Source organism: Bubalus bubalis, chromosome 1 (genome assembly GCF_019923935.1).
Source record: "Bubalus bubalis isolate 160015118507 breed Murrah chromosome 1, NDDB_SH_1, whole genome shotgun sequence".
NCBI lineage: Eukaryota > Metazoa > Chordata > Mammalia > Artiodactyla > Bovidae > Bubalus > Bubalus bubalis.
Genome location: NC_059157.1, coordinates 117,801,388 through 117,817,129, shown reverse-complemented (window position 1 = coordinate 117,817,129; position 15,742 = coordinate 117,801,388). Strand labels below are relative to the sequence as shown.

The 15,742-nt window shown below is 46.7% G+C and overlaps 1 protein-coding gene and 1 pseudogene across 5 annotated transcripts in view; one reads left to right on the top strand and one right to left on the bottom strand.

The window, feature by feature from the left end:
• XXYLT1 (xyloside xylosyltransferase 1) overlaps window positions 1-15,742 on the bottom strand; it is a 179,152-nt gene that overhangs the window by 77,399 nt on the left and 86,011 nt on the right. For all 5 annotated transcript variants that reach the window (XM_006071656.4, XM_044943328.2, XM_044943332.2 and 2 more), the window contains one exon: window positions 58-190. In XM_006071656.4, the coding sequence (XP_006071718.1) occupies window positions 58-190 (133 nt within the window). The remainder of the gene's footprint in view (window positions 1-57; window positions 191-15,742) is intronic.
• On the top strand, window positions 11,210-11,572 carry LOC102397269 (annotated as a pseudogene).

Sequence of the window (15,742 nt, the reverse complement as noted above, 5' to 3'; positions counted from 1 at the left end):
GGGTGGTAAGAGGCAGGGAGGGTTCCTGGAGGCCGCAGGCCAGCTGCTCCCACCTACCTGTACACTGGCTGCATCTCCCGTGCTATGCCAATGATGGCACCTGGCAGGAAGTTGTCAAACTCCTCAAACAATTCCCGGATGTTGGTCTTGTACTTGAGGTCTAGGTCCAGCTGAATTATCCGCAGGATCTCTGGAGGAAAGAACAATACAACAATGAGACAGGGACATACCTCCCGGGAGGCTCAGTCATTGACAGAGAATGAAGTGAAAGGTGCAAAGCGTTTTATTATTGGATTTATGGATTATTCTTGCTATCACCAAATAATGCAATGACACCACCAGAACACCACCAGAACAAAGGCCCTTCATCTACCAGCAACCCCTGACTCACTAGAAGCCTTCACAGAGGAAGACAACTGCCTCATAGCTTCCCTTCTGGTTGCAGACATCCACTGTAAAACTAGGCGACCAAATTCTCGAGTTTAGATGACTGTCTTGGTGCTTCTCTCTTCGGTACAGGTATTAAATGACCCATAAGTCATTGTTGCCTCAGCTTCTTATTACTATTTCTACAAACCTAGATATGTGTGGGGTTAGGATGCTGACCCAGACAGAACCAGCTAAAAGACCTCAGATGCTGTTATGTTTTTAATCCACTGTCTGAAAGACTAACTCAGATATAATTAGACAGACACCTGGCTCATAAGAGCTGTTTGCTCCCGTTGCTCCCAGATGACCGAGGAGTGAGAAGGTAGGAGAGAGGCGCTGAGCTCATTCTCCATCCTTCATGCAGTGGGCCCATCGGAGAGTCTGGGCCAGCAGTGCCAGCAGGGGATCAGACACCAGGCTGACTGGGCCCTGCCCTCAGGGAAGGACACAAAACAGAGAAAGGGCACCTAGTGCTGATGTGACATGGAAGACGGGCCTCTCAGGGTCAAGTGATGATGGACAGTAAGTACTCTGTCCTGAGGAAAGCCCTGGCCTGGGAATCAGACCACGTGAGAGCAGGTTCCAGTTCTGCTTGCCGATTAACTCTGTGATCCTGGGTGAACTATTTCATTTCTCTAAACTTCAGTTGTTTCATTTGCTGAAGTGCATATGATATGATGTGCCTGGTGAGGCTGTGATGCCGAGAAGACTAGATAACAGGTAGGGAACATCACCCGGGCTGTAGGCGCCACAGAAGCCAGGGTCTGGAGAGGAGGGAACTTGCTAGAGCTTGAGGCAGTCAAGGAAGACTTTTGGCAGACAAGGAGTGGTGAAGTAAGAGCACCAGGTGCCTGCCTTGGCTCTCCACCAGCCCTTCACCAGCCCAGAAGCAGAGCATGGGGCTGTCAGGACCCACGGCCCATGGAGACTCCCTAAAGACAGGGACTCCATCTTTGGCATCTCAGCCTCCATCCACTCACAGTGCAGGGCTTGACATTCAGTAAATGCTCAGCAACAGCTGTGGAATTCAACAGCCATTATCTAGTTTCTGGAGAAATCACAGCTTATGATTCAAGAAAAGCTGATTCAGTAGTCCCTGTTCTATTTTCCTTTGTGACGCAGAAATAAAACCTTAGTTGACATCCCATGTGAGTTTTCTGAAAACAGTAGGTGAGCATCCAGCTGCCCAGGCCAGAGGGCAATGGGCTGCTTCTCGGGCCCCTGTAGGAAGCGGGTGGAGGAGAATGGGTCCCAGGCCAGTGTGGACCCAATGGCCAGCTTTCCTTCGCACTGCCCACACATGCATAAATGTGAGCAAAACTGTTGCATCCTGCACTAAACTCAGCAATCACAAGAGCCACCACCTAGAAGTCGGGAAGGGTCCTGGAGGGCAGGAAGTCCTTGTGGGAAGGGTGATGAGCCTGGAGCCTGGAGGGCAGGAAGCCCTTATGGTGACATGGCTGCCTCCTGAGAAGCTGCTCTAAACCAGGACAGACAAGAGAGGCTACAGGGCAGAGTCTCGGGGCCCCTGCTGCTCTCAGAGGTGGCCCTGGACAACAGAGGGGAGGAAGCTGATGGTGACCTTCAGGAAGGACACTGTATCCCAGGAGAGAATGTCCAGGCGTGAGTAGCAACCATCAAGACGTCATGATGGGCAGCCCCGCCACACACACCCGCTCCAGCCACTTCTCACCTGTCTACTGGTGCATCCCCTGCACCCCGAGTTCCCTCACCCAAGGTCTCAGGCAGCTCTTTCACAAGATAGAGCAGAGCCCTCATGAGACAGGGGCAAGGGGGCACCATCACCCAAGCAGAGAAAGCACAGTACCACAGGAGGGGGAGGTGGGAGGCCTCAAGGATCTGGTGCTAGTTTCGTGGCGTCCTCAGGGCTGTGAAAGAAGAGGAACTCTCTAATTCATGGCCCTAGGAGACTTCCAATAATATGAGCGATGGCCACAAAAGAAGAACACTTTCTCCGAGTGGTTTCTGAGTGTCCAGTATTATTACACAGGCAATAGTTTTAGTTCTCAAAACCACCCAACGTAAGTGGAGTTATTCCCACGTTTAGATGAAGGACCAGAGGCTTCTTGTTATAGTTCAGTCGCTAAGTGGTATCTGACTCTTTGCGACCCTGTGGACTGTCCTCTGTCCTTCACTATCTCCCAGAGTTTGCTCAAATTCATGTCCATTGAGTCCAACCAATGCTATCCAACCATCTCATGCTATCCAACCATCTCATCCTCTGCAGCTCCCTTCTTCTCCAGCCCTCAATCTTGTCCACCATCAGGGTCTTTTTCAATGAGTAGACTCTTTACATTAGGTGGCTCAAGTATTAGAGCTTCAGCTTCAGCACCAGTTCTTCCAATGAATATTCAGAATTGATTTCCTTTAGGACTGAATGGTTTGATCTCCTTGCTGTCCAAGGGACTCTTCAAGCGTCTTCTCTAGCACCACAATTTGAAAGCATCAATTCTTCGGCACTCAGCCTTCTTTATGGTCCAACTCTTACATCCATACGTGACTACTGGAAAAACCATAGCTTTGACTATATGTAATGTTGTCAGCAAAGTGATGTCTTCGCTTTTAAAGGTTAAAAACAATAGCCCAAGTCCTTCAGCCAACAAGTGTCAGAGCTGGGATCTGAACCTAGGTTGGCTTGACTTGAAAGCCCAGCACACACTCCCCAGTAGACCCTGATTCTGCTCTGAGGAGAGAGGGGTTCAGGGAGGCAGATTCTGGTACCAGTGCTACCCGCACGGAGAATGGGAGCACACAGAGGTGCCAAAGACCTTGATAGACAAAAACCAGAGTGACAGCCTGGCCAAATGGGAACTACGTGGAGGTCCTCTACAGAAAGGTAGTTCACTGTAAAGAAATTCCTGATAGAGGGGCCATTCGGTCTGTCAGTCATTCTTCCTTGAAAGCCTACCAGGTGCTGTGTGTGTTCTCTGGTTTTTCAAGATCATATAAATACCACTTAATCTGCCTGAAGCAGCCGGAACACCTCCTTCCCTGGCCTGTCCAGACAGGCCCTGGGCAGAGGGCAGAGCTCAAGGACAGGAGATGTCTCTTGAGCAGACCCAGTTCCTGCACTTGGCCAGAGCCCTGGCCTTGTTTTAATACACCCATCAATAAATCTAAGCACCTTCCCAGTCCTTCAGGGAATGACTGGGAGTGAACTTGGAAAGATCACACACAGCCATAAGATACGTGAATGTGAGATGCTTTGATATATTTTGTAACTCCTCCTTGGTAAAGCACTTTTCAGGAAGGGTTTGCTTAAAATTGGGAACACTTCTTTAAAGAGAGCCTTCACCACATGAGGTAAAGGCTTCCACCTGATTAGGAAGGAAAGAGACAGCAGTGCCAGCGTGAAGTGACCCCTTCACACCAATGTGAAAGGCTGACCTGGTTGTCACCTTGCAGATCGAGGCAGGAGGACACGCCCTTCTATTCAAGGAGACCGACCGCTCCCTGAACACAGCCCGCTCTATCGTGTAGGCACTGTCCAGGCAGTTGTCCTTTTATGCAATTGTGAAGTCAGATGCCAAGTTGTAAATGTCGCTGCTGAAGAGAGGAAGATGCTTACCAGGAATGCTGGAACTCATTAGGATGAGATTTGATTTTTTTTAAAGGGCCCTGTTTCTCTGGTATTTGATATAGTCATCTCTCTATGGGAATTACATCCAGAAGGTTTTACACATAATGTTGAAAGTTGTGCTGAGGATGAAACTAGGGTGATACGTGGAAGTGGCAACCAGTGATGGCCGAGAGAAGATGCTGGTAGGAGGATAGCTGCAATGACTGCAGCAGGACCACTGAAATTTAAGGTATAAATGAATGAGATAATTGCCCCCAAAGCAAAGAGAAGATGAAATCTATAAAGCATGGGGGAGGATGCCTGAGCAAAAGGAAGACTGTTGTTCGGTCGCTAAGTCATGTCCGACTCTTTATGACCCCATGAACTATAGCCCATCAGGCTCCTCTGGCATGGGATTTCCCAGGCAAGAATACTGGAGTGGATTGCCATTTCCTCTTCCAGGGGATCTTCCTGATCCAGGGATAGAACCCATGTCTCCTGAATTGGCAGGTGGATTTTTTACCACTGAGTTATCAGGGAAGCCCCAAAGAAGGACTGCTGCTGCTGCTGCTGCTGCTAAGTCGCTTCAGTCGTGTCCAACTCTGTGCGACCCCATAGACGGCAGCCCACCAGGCTCCTCAGGCCCTGGGATTCTCCAGGCAAGAACACTGGAGTGGGTTGCCATTTCCTTCTCCAATGCATGAAAGTGAAAAGTCAAAGTGAAGTCACTCAGTCGTGTCTGACTCTTTGCAACCCCATGGACTGCAGCCCACCAGGCTCCTCCGTCCATGGGATTTTCCAGGCAAGAGTACTGGAGTGGGGTGCCATTGCCTTCTCCAAAAGAAGGACTAGTCATCTACAAAACTCAAAAGAATGGCTAGCATCTAAGGCTGGTTGAATGTCCACCATGTCAGAATTCCATGAGAAGACAGCAAAAAGGTAAAGGACAGAATAATCGAGGATAACAGATTTGAAAAGAAAACCCAATAATAACTGAGGCCATTGTACAGATGGAGAAACTGAGGACCAAAGAAGAAGGAGGACCTGTCAGGGATCACACAGTCCAGCTAAGTGGCAAAGCTGATCTCAGAACTCAGGTCTTCTGACTCCCTAACTGATGCACTCATGTTAACTAGCCCTCCTCCCCCCACTCCCAGAACAAGCCATGAAATCCTAGGGAGCAGAAGTCACTGTGTAATGGGCCAGAAGGTTATATACAAGACTCGCCAGACGCCCCACACGATTAGCTCATGAAGGATTAGCATATTATCCCATGAAAATATAGACCTGAAGATAAATAAGTAGTAGCCAAAGAAAGAAAAGAGATTTCTATGACACCCACAGTTTGTAGTCAACTTGTGAGAATGGGAAAATGGCACTCTGTATTCTCACATTAACATCAGGCAGGGATTTAAACAAATCTTTTTAGTTGCTAAGTCACATCTGACTCTTGAGACCCCATGGACTGTAGCTCGCCAGACTCCTCTGTCCATGGGATTTCCCAGGCAAGAATACTGGAGTGGGTTGCCCTTTCCTTCTCCAGGGGATCTTCCCCACCCAGGGTTTGAACCTGGGTCTCCTGCATTACAGGCAGATTCTTTACGTTCCTTGCAAACAAATCTTTACATTCCTCTAAAAACACACCTTGAGCTGTGTTAAATTCAAAGTGGGTGGGAACCTGACTCAGCATCCAGGAGCCGACTAAACTCAGTGCCTGGTGTGAGAGACACAGTAACCAGCAGTCCAACACTGTCTGCTCCATGCCTAGCATCCTCTGTTCCAATCAAACCTGTGCATGCCTGGGAACGTGTTTGCTGCGACATCCAATTAGGTGAGGGGCATTCCAACCAGCCCCTCAGACTTAATATCTGTTTAAATCACAAAAACTGAAGTGTCAGTGTGTGCCTAGGTCATGTTCTCAGGTATAAGGAGGCCTGGCTCGTGTGTTACGAAGGGGCCAGTGTGAGCACCTTGTGTTCTAGGAACACGCTTGTGGCTGCTCGTCCTCCTCAGAAGAGTTCAGCTCCCTGAGGCTGGTGGCCCAGGCCTCTCCGTAAACAATGGCTCAGCAGCTGGAGCTTTAAACGCTAGTGTCCATGAGGATAACGGCCCCAGCGAGCTGGCCTGGGCCATTCCAGGAAATGGAAGAACTGCTACCTACAAGGAACAGAAGGTGGTACACAGGTCACACAGGACTGATGAACATGTGATCACAAGACAGGATCCACTGACTATGTCAACTCAAGCTGGGGGAAGACACTCAGAACCTGGGTGGCTTTCTGGTCTAAGACACTTCCTCTTGAGCCTCAAGTCCAGAGGATAAAGTAAACAGTGGGGTGCCATCTTCACAAGGGGACAGGTCTGCTCGCCTCACCCTCTCATGATCCAGTTACAGGCTAACAGAGTGGTACCACTCGGTTCTAACAAGCTGGAAAAAGAAAGACAAGATCCCAAGTGCTGGCTCAAAATGTGCTTTCAAGACCTTCAAACCCCCATTACTGCACCACCCTGGCCCTGGCCGGCACTGAGGAGGATCTGATTGTTGTTCTTGGGGTTCAGGAGGTCCACCCCTGCTTCTGTGTCGGAGGCCCTGAGCGCCAGCCTGGCTGGACAGTAGGGTCAATTCCTCAGCACAAGTGCCTGCCGAAGGCAACGTCCACGGCCTTACAACCAGCTGGGAGGTTCCCAAGTCAACATTCCCCACTGGAAACTGGCTTGGGACAGATCAGCATCAGCCTCCAATTAAGCCGGCCACAAGGCATGTCATCTGACCATGGATGGAATTACAACCCAGTGAGTAATTAAGGATATCCCAAACAAACAAAAGGATTTAAAAAAAAAAAACCCTCTTTCCTCCCCCTCCCTTCTTCTATCCCCAGAAACAATAGACACATCTTAACACATACAAAATAACATAGGTCAGGAAATGCTGAAGAGATAAGATGTGCTTAGTTATGTAAGCACTGGCCCCCATCCTGGGCAGCAGACAGGCCTTCTCCCGGGCAGATGAACCAAGCAAGTGCATTCTCTCCTTTTCTGAAAGCTCTGAAAGAGCATCAGGGCTTTCCCAGAGATACAGATTTATAACCCATCAGAGGGCTTTCACCTCAGAACATCAGCCCAAGCTTTCCACTAACTGGGAGGGGGCTCGGGGAGGAAGGGAAATTATGACAAGCCCAAGCTACGCAGGGCGTCATGAGCTGGGGACCTGGAAGCAGCTGCTCTGGAAGAGGGCCCTTTCTCACTGTCTGCTTGGCAAGATTGCAGCAATTTGCCACCTGCTTTATCATCCTCTGGAGCTTGTTAACTGCTGCTCAGCAGCACCTCTGACCTGCAGGGGTCAAAGGGCAGCTGAAAGGGGTGGACACTTCCTCCAACGGTAAGAGGCTCCTGACCGGGGAGGGGAGGAGCGAGTCTGCAAGTGCCACACCAGCCACACCAACCCAGCTTCTTTGGCTAGAGGGTGTCAGGCCATGCTTGATGGAGGGCCTGCCGTCATGTTGCACAGACCCAGCTGTGTCCCTGAGGGGGCCCGAGGGTGGAACAGGCTGGAGTGGTTCTCATATCCAACAGGGAACTTGGGTCCCCTCCCAGCAGGGTTTTTACCCACCCTGCAGAGCTCCTTCTCCATCCGCTTTGCCAGGCAGGGCCCAGCTGCAGGACAGCTGGCTCACTATGGGCATAGCTGGCACAAAGGAACACAGTGGAACATGCCAAGGGGCCAAGGGCTCAGATTGCTGGGGCTCCTCCAGCCTGGTCAGCCAAACACTCCCTCCCTCCCTCGGGAGGCCTGTGCCAGACCCATGCTGGGGCTTTACAACCACTGCCTCAGCTCAGAACCTCCACTCTTCTCTGCCTGGCGGGTATCAGGACCTCCCATCTTCAAGTGAGGATGCTGAGGCTCAGAGAACTTTGGCAATTTGACTAGGATGATCTAGCAAGGAAGCTTCAGAGTTGAAAGCAAGCACAGATTTGCCTCACACAGGTTTCTGAGAAAAGCCTTCAGACATCTCTGAAGCCCTTTTTCAAATTCTGTTATCTTTAAAAACAAGACATGCCACCACATCAAGAGTGAAAATACCAAACAGCTCCAGAGCATCTTGGCAGACATAAGGTTTCCCATGGGCCAAGAAGGGGTTTCCCGCTTCCCACAGCCACCTCCCTCAAACCACCCCCACCCCATCCTCAAGGAACTTGAAAACTCTTGGGGTTCCCCTTCACTGAGTGAGGGCCAATGGAGAAGTTTCAGAAAAAAGAGGTTTCATGCCACAAAATAAGTTGAAAGGAAGTTCTGAAGCCCCATGCTTGCCCTTCAGCCCCACGTTCCCGGCCTTCCGTCCCTGGAAGCCAGGATGCAGCGGTGCTCAGGTCTGCTGACTCAGAAGTCCCTGGGGCCAAGCGATGCTTCCATCAGTGCCAGCCCCCTCCCCTGAGGGAAGAGGGGAAGGGAAAGGACATAGAGCTCATGAGAGTGATTTATACGACCTGTTAGCAGCTCTGGTGAAAGGCTTTGGGGCCAAGAGGTTGAAATTAATGACCAAAGTCAGTTTTATGTATTAACTATACAGCAAATTCTTTCTTCTAGCCCTATTCACCCCTCTCAAAATTAAGCATGGAGTGTTAGCTACAGCTCAGCCATAACATTTTTTACAGCTATCAGCTCCTATTTTGTGGACAAAACAGAGCATTATGAAAAGACACGGTTTTTGCTTCAGCAACAGTGCAACATGAGTCTCCAGCCTGAGCACCTTCAGTGACTTGGTATAAATCATATCCTTTAGGATAGGACAGAATTTATTTCCAACTCAGCTGAAAAACTTTAGGGACATATATAGAAGACAACAAATAAAACATCCGGCCTCAATTTTCTTCTCACTTCTCTTGCCAATATGAAATTATAGCTCACGCACTTCTTTATGAAGTTCAATATGCAGGGGAAATTGAATTTTAGATTTGGAAAGCAGAATAGCAGACTATCTACCCAACCCTCCCCCCTTCTTTCATTGTTATCGTATGGAGGTCCCTGGCCCCTGCTGGCCTCCCTACAGCTTATCGTGCTCTGGTATCTGCTACAGACCTTGTTTCTTGTCTCCAAACCTGTAAGCTCTCCTTCCTGCTGGGGGCAGTACCACATTCTGACTTTGCCCACCAACTCTGTGATCATGCCTGGTCTCTGCTCTTTGCGAGTAGGCTTTTTCTCACAGACCCTTGGGGATGGCAGCGGTAGAAAGCAGTCCTCTTTGGACAGCTGTTCCAAGCTGGCCTACCACCGAGATCTGTATCTGCCAGTCCAGGTCAGTCATGCAGGACTCCTGTCTATCTCCTGCCTCACACTTCCCCCATGCCTGGCTCCTTGCCCCAGTATATCTCCCCTAAACCTGGAATGGTCACTAGTGAGGTGAGCCAAGTCAGACATGGCCAGACCCCAGTGAGCTAGAGCACACCCCAAAACTGTCTCTGTAACACCCACGGGAGTTCTGTGAGCGGGAAGTTGACATCTCTGAATACGGTTTCCGGCGGCTCCATGTTCCACTCTGACTCGCGGGCACATTTTCTGCACGCCGCCTGGCTGTGTGCCCGAGCACAGTGCTGACCTACGGGTCTCTGAGCAACACCTAAGCAACCACAAGCAGTTTAGCTTTCAAGATTCCAGCACCTTGGGCACTTCTTTCACTTCACTAATGAGAAGGCTTCTGTATTTTGACAGCTCTTCTTTCTGGTGTGAACAATAGATTCATCAGTCTTTTCTGGGGCTGAACTGTCTGAGTCCCTTTCACCCAGCAGACTCATCCTTCTCAAATGGGGTCTTATAGTCCACCACCACTCTCAGACTCAAGGCCACGGGTCCCCTTCACCCTCCTCCTCTAGCTGATACAGCAGGAGGACCTGAAGGAGACTGATGGGCACCACCAAAATGCTTACACCAGGAGGGTAAGTGGATCAGGAAGAGAAGAGCCAACTTCTCAGGCACACGCCTGACTTCTCCCTGGAACCATGCAGGAGTCAAGGAAAGAAAGGCCCCACACAACATCCCTTGTGCCCAGAAATCTACATCATGGCAACCTGCAAGGGAAAAAAAAAATCAGTTTCTCCACTTTATGAATCCAGAAATACCTCTCTGAGGCAGGTGAAGATCTATCCACCTTCTTACCTTTTGAAACAAGAGGGAAAAAAAAAAAAACCTGTTTTCCTTTCTAAAAGATTAAAAGGTTTTACTCTTTTCAGGAGGAACACCTGTGATGGTTTGTAAACTGGCTTGCCAATGATCAAATGGCTCTCCAAGTTTCCTGCCCCCTGAGCCAGGACTCCTGAAAATATGTTGCATGATTTTGGTTTTTATGATACATAAGAAAAAAAATAGAAACCATAAACAAGATGAATAGACAACATACAGACTGGGAGAAAATATTTGCAAATGATGCAACCAACAAGGGTTTAATTTCCAAAATATACAAACAGCTCATACAACTCAATAACAAAAAACCACACAACCCAATCAAAAAATGGGCAGAAGACCTAAACAGACATTTCTCCAAAAAAGACATAGAGATGGCCAAAAAGCATTTGAAAAGACGCTCAACATTGTTAATTATTAGAGAAATGCAAATCAAAACCCAATGAGGTCCTACCTCAAACCAGTCAGAATGGCCATCATCAAAAAGTCTACAAATAACAAATGCTGGAGAGGATGTAGGGACAAGCAAAACAAAAATTTACATTCCTATACTGTTGGTGGGAATGTAAATTGGTACAGCTGCTATGGAGAACAGTACAGAGGTTCCTTAAAAAACTGAGATAGGAAAACAAAACAAAACAAAACAAAACTGAGATAGAGTTGTCATAAGATCCAGCAGTCACATTCCTGAGTACACACCTGATTCGGTTCAGTTCAGTTGCTCAGTCATGTCTGACTCTTTGGGACTCCATGGACTGCAGCACCCCAGGCTTCCCAGTCCATCACCAACTCCCAGAGCTTGCTCAAACTCATGTCCATCAAATCGGTGATGCCATTCAACCATCTCATTCTCTGTTGTCCCCTTCTCCTCTTGCCTTCAATCTTTCCCAGCATCACGGTCTTTTCCAATGAGTCAGTTCTTCGCATCAGGCGGCCAAAATATTGGAGCTTCAGCATCAGTCCTTTCAATGAATATTCAGGACTGATCTCCTTTAGGATGGACTGGGTGGATCTCCTTGCAGTCCAAGGGACTCTCAAGAGTCTTCTCCAAAACCACAGTTCAAAAGCATCAGTTCTGCCTTTTACCTCGTTGCAGCCAAGAAAGCAAGATGGGTCACCAGCAGCTCCACTGGAGCCATCTGAGAAAATTCGGCCGGGGTGCTCGCTCTTGCCGGGTCTGCTCAAACCAGCACGGTCTGAACCGGAAATACGGCCTCAATAGTGCCGCCAGTGTTTCCGCCAGTATGCGAAGGACATCGGCTTCATTAAGTTGGACTAACTGACTTCCTTAAATGGATCATCCAGCACATCAACCTTAGACAGAAATAATACTAGCTCTTTGTATATAAAATAAAAGTTTTAAAAACTTTAAAAAAAAAAAAAAGCCTCAGTTCTTCAGTGCTCAGCTTTCCTTATGGTCCAACTCTTACATCCATACATAACTACTGGAAAAACCATACCTTTCAGTAGACAGACCTTTGTTGGCAAAGTAATGTCTCTGCTTTATAATACACTGTCTAGGTTTGCCATAGCTTTTCTTCCAAGAAGCAAGTGTCTTTTAATTTCATGGCTGCAGTCACCATCTGCAGTGATTTTGGAGTCCAAGAAAATAAAGTCTGTCACTGTTTCCATTGTTTCCCAATCTATTTGCCATGAAGTTATGGGGCTGGATGCCATGACTGTAGTTTTCTGAATGTTGAAAGTTTTAAACCAGCTTTTTCACTCACTTCTTTCACTTTCATCAAGAGGCTCTTTAGTTCCTCTTCTCTTTCTGCCATAAGGGTGGTGTCATCTGCATATCTGAGGTTATTGATATTTCTCCCTGCAATCTTGACTCCAGCTTGTGCTTCATCCAGTCTGGTATTTTGCATGATGTACTCTGCATATAAGTTAAATAAGCAAGATGAAAATATACAACCTTGATGTACTCCTTTCCCAATTTAGAAACAGTCGGTTGTTCCATGTCCGGTTCTAACAGTTGCTTCTTGACTTGCACACAGGTTTCACAGAAGGCAGGGAAGGTCATCTGGTATTCCCATCTCTAAGAATTTTCCACAGTTTGCTGTGATCCACCCAGTCAAAGGCTTTAGAAAAGTCAATGAAGCAGATATTTTTCTGGAATTCTCTTGCTTTTTTTAATGATCCAACAGATGTTGGCAATTTGATCTCTGGCTCCTCTGTCTTTTCTAAAACCAGCTTAAACATCTGGAAGTTCTCAGTTCACATACTACTGAAGCCTAGCTTGGGGAATTTTGAGCATTACTTTGCTAGCATGTGAGATGAGTGCAATCGTGTAGTAGTTTGAATATTCTTTGGCATTGGCTTTCTTTGGGATTGGAATGAAAACTGACCTTTTCCAGTCCTGTGGCCACTGCTGAGTTTTCCAAATTTGCTGGCATAATGAGTGCAGCACTTTCACAGCATCATTTTTTAGGATTTGAAATAGCTCTTCTGGAATTCCATCACCTCCACTAGCTTTGTTCGTAGTGATGCTTCCTAAGGCCCACTTGACTTCACACTCCAGGATGTCTGGCTCTAGATGAGTGAGCAGACCATCGTGGTTATCTGGGTCATTAAGATCTTTTTTGTATAGTTCCTCTGTGTATTCTTGCCACCTTTTCTTAATATCTTTTGCTTCTGTTAGGTCCATCCATTTCTGTCCTTTATTATGCCCATCTTTGCATGAAACATTCCCTTGGTATCCCTAATGTTCTTGAGATCTCTAGTTTTTCCCATTCTATTATTTTCCTCTATTTCTTTTCATCAGTCACTTAGGAAGGCTTTCTTATCTCTCCTTGCTGTTCTTTGGAACTCTGCATTCAGATGGGTGTATCTTTCCTTTTCTCTTTTGCCTTTAGTTTCTCTTCTTTTCTCAGCTATTTGTTGAGGCCTCCTCAGACAACCATTTCTCTATAAAATGAGCATAATAACCTCAAGGGTTGGCTTTGGGGATTAAATGATATAATCTATGTAAAACACTTAGACCAGAACTCTAAGCACTATGATCAGTACAGTAAGCACCAGAAGAGTTGGCTGTTTTCAGTTACTAACAGCCTGACAGGTAGTTAGCCCTCAATAACCAGGGGTAATGGCAGTAATGGCAACCTCCTTCAAAGGACTTCTGCCAGGACCGTTGTGTTCAGTGCCCCTAATCCCACAGCAGGCCACTGTCAACCCATGCCCCCGCCGGAGACTCCCACCACTCATAGGCAAGTCTGGTTCAGTCTCTGGTGGGGTCACTGCTCCTTTCTCCTGGGTCCTGGCACGCACAAGGCTTTGTTTGTACCCTCCAAGAGGGCATACAAGATGGCGGAGTAGAAGGATGTGCACTCATTTTCTCCTGTGAGAACTCCAAAATTACAACTAACCACTGAACAACCATCAACAGGAGAGAATGTTGGATCCCACCAAAAAAAGATACTCCATGTCCAAGGGCAAAGGATAAGCCCCAACAAGATGGTAGGAGGGGTGAAATCAGGTTTAGAATCAATCCCCATACCCACCAGAGACGCTCGGAGGGCTCAAACAAAACTTAGTGTGCACCAGGACCCAGGGACCCCACAGAGAACAAGACAGACCTGCCTTTGCGTGTTTGCCTCCTGCGGAGGTGAAGGTCAGCAGTGGCCTGCCGCAAGGGCAGGGGCTCTGGGTGCAGCAGACCTGGGAGGTGTGGCGTGTGTCCCAGACAACCCACAAACTGGAGAAAAAGTATACCAAAGAAGTTTTCACTGTTGTGGAAGTTCTACGGCCCACAACATATTTCCCAACCTGTGTTACCAAAGGGGAAGGGAGGGAGGGAGAGAGGGATAAATTAGATATTTGAGATTAACAGGTATGTATTTAATATTCCATTATAATGGAAAATAATATGAAAAAGAAAAATGTATATGCATACATATATACATAAATATATAAAACGGAATCATTTTGCTATTTATCAGAAACATAACATTGTAAATCAACCATACTTCAATTTAAAAAAAGATAAACTATCTACCATCATCTATAAAATAGTGAGGTTCTCATATGCCTGGGAACTAGGAACTGGACTAGGTCATTTTCACATATCTTTACCTAGTTTAATCCTTACAAGTAGGGTTTATGGTCCTCATTTTGTAGCTTTCTCCCACACAAGGTACAATCTATGTTTCAATGCTTTCACCCCTGTTTGGTACCAAGGTTAAGTGGACCCCCTCCTACTATGAATCTAAGAATTACCCAAAAATGTAGAGAAGTCAAAAGACTGGTCCCCAAGCTGGGAGTCCAGTCTCCAATTTTCATTTGAAATCCTTTTCGTAACTTGTTCCCATCACAGATCCAACAACTGAAAATATCTGCCAAATTGTACTTAAGCACTGATTCATTTCTTTCATTTTAATTAAATTTAATCAATTTAGTTTTTGGTTTTTAATAAAATTACTTGTTTTAATTTTAAATTAAAGACATAAAATATAATGCCAAATTGACATCATTGCAGATGAAAGCCAAAAAAAAAAGATTTAACCTCTAAATATTTCAGTAGGTACTTCCTATAAAGCAAGGACACTCTCATCATAACAGTACAACCATTAAACCCAGGAAATTAATACATCACTACCTTTTAATCTACAGTCCCATTCAAAACTTGTCAATTGTCCAAAACCAAAAACAAAATTTCTGGCCCAGAATAGCATTTGGTTGTCACATCTCTTCAATATAAAATAGTTTCTCAGTCTTTCCTTGGCCTCCAGGACCTATGACAATTTGAGGAGCACAGGCCAATTATTTAGTAAAATCTCCCTAAATTTGGGTTTACTGATGTTTCCTTCTGATTAGATTCAAGTTATTCATCTTTGTTAGGAATAGCACAGAAGTAATACTGGTTTCTTCTCACTCCATCATACCAGGAGGCACAATTTGTCACATTACTGGTGATGTTCATTTTGATCCCCTGTTTTTTAAAATGCAGCATGCTCTGCCTTATTGAACGAAATGTGGACTGAGTAATTCTAGGTAAGTGTGAGTAGACAGTGTCCTGAGTTAGAGCCCTGGCTCACTGGCCTGACTCTGCCACTGTGTCCAGCCTTGGACGAGCCACTTGCCCTCTGGACTTCAGTTTTCCCAGACAGTAAAGACAAGAACATTGGAGCAGCTACTCTTTCAAACCCTCCCCGACATACCTCCTTGGAATTCTGTACACAAGTGGCCTTTTCCCCTCACTCATAGCCCGGCTGCTTGTCCTCAGAATAGCACAGATAACACTGGGCATAGAAGACCCTCCTCACTGTGTTGGCCTCAGCCATGCCTAGCAAGTCATAAAGCCCCTTCTGTGCACCCAGTACTATGTTAAGTGTGGAGAGGTTCAGAAACGAATGACATTATTCACAGCTGCAAAAAATGTAACTATAGAAGCATTTTAATTATATATTTTCTGCTGCTGCCACTGCTGTTTCCAATGTTCCTTTATCACCATTCTCCATGACTATTCAATACAACCATATAGAAACTAACACTTCCTTAGTACACAGACATCGGAATACTTTTATCTCCCAATTTCCATTTAACAAATGGAAACAACT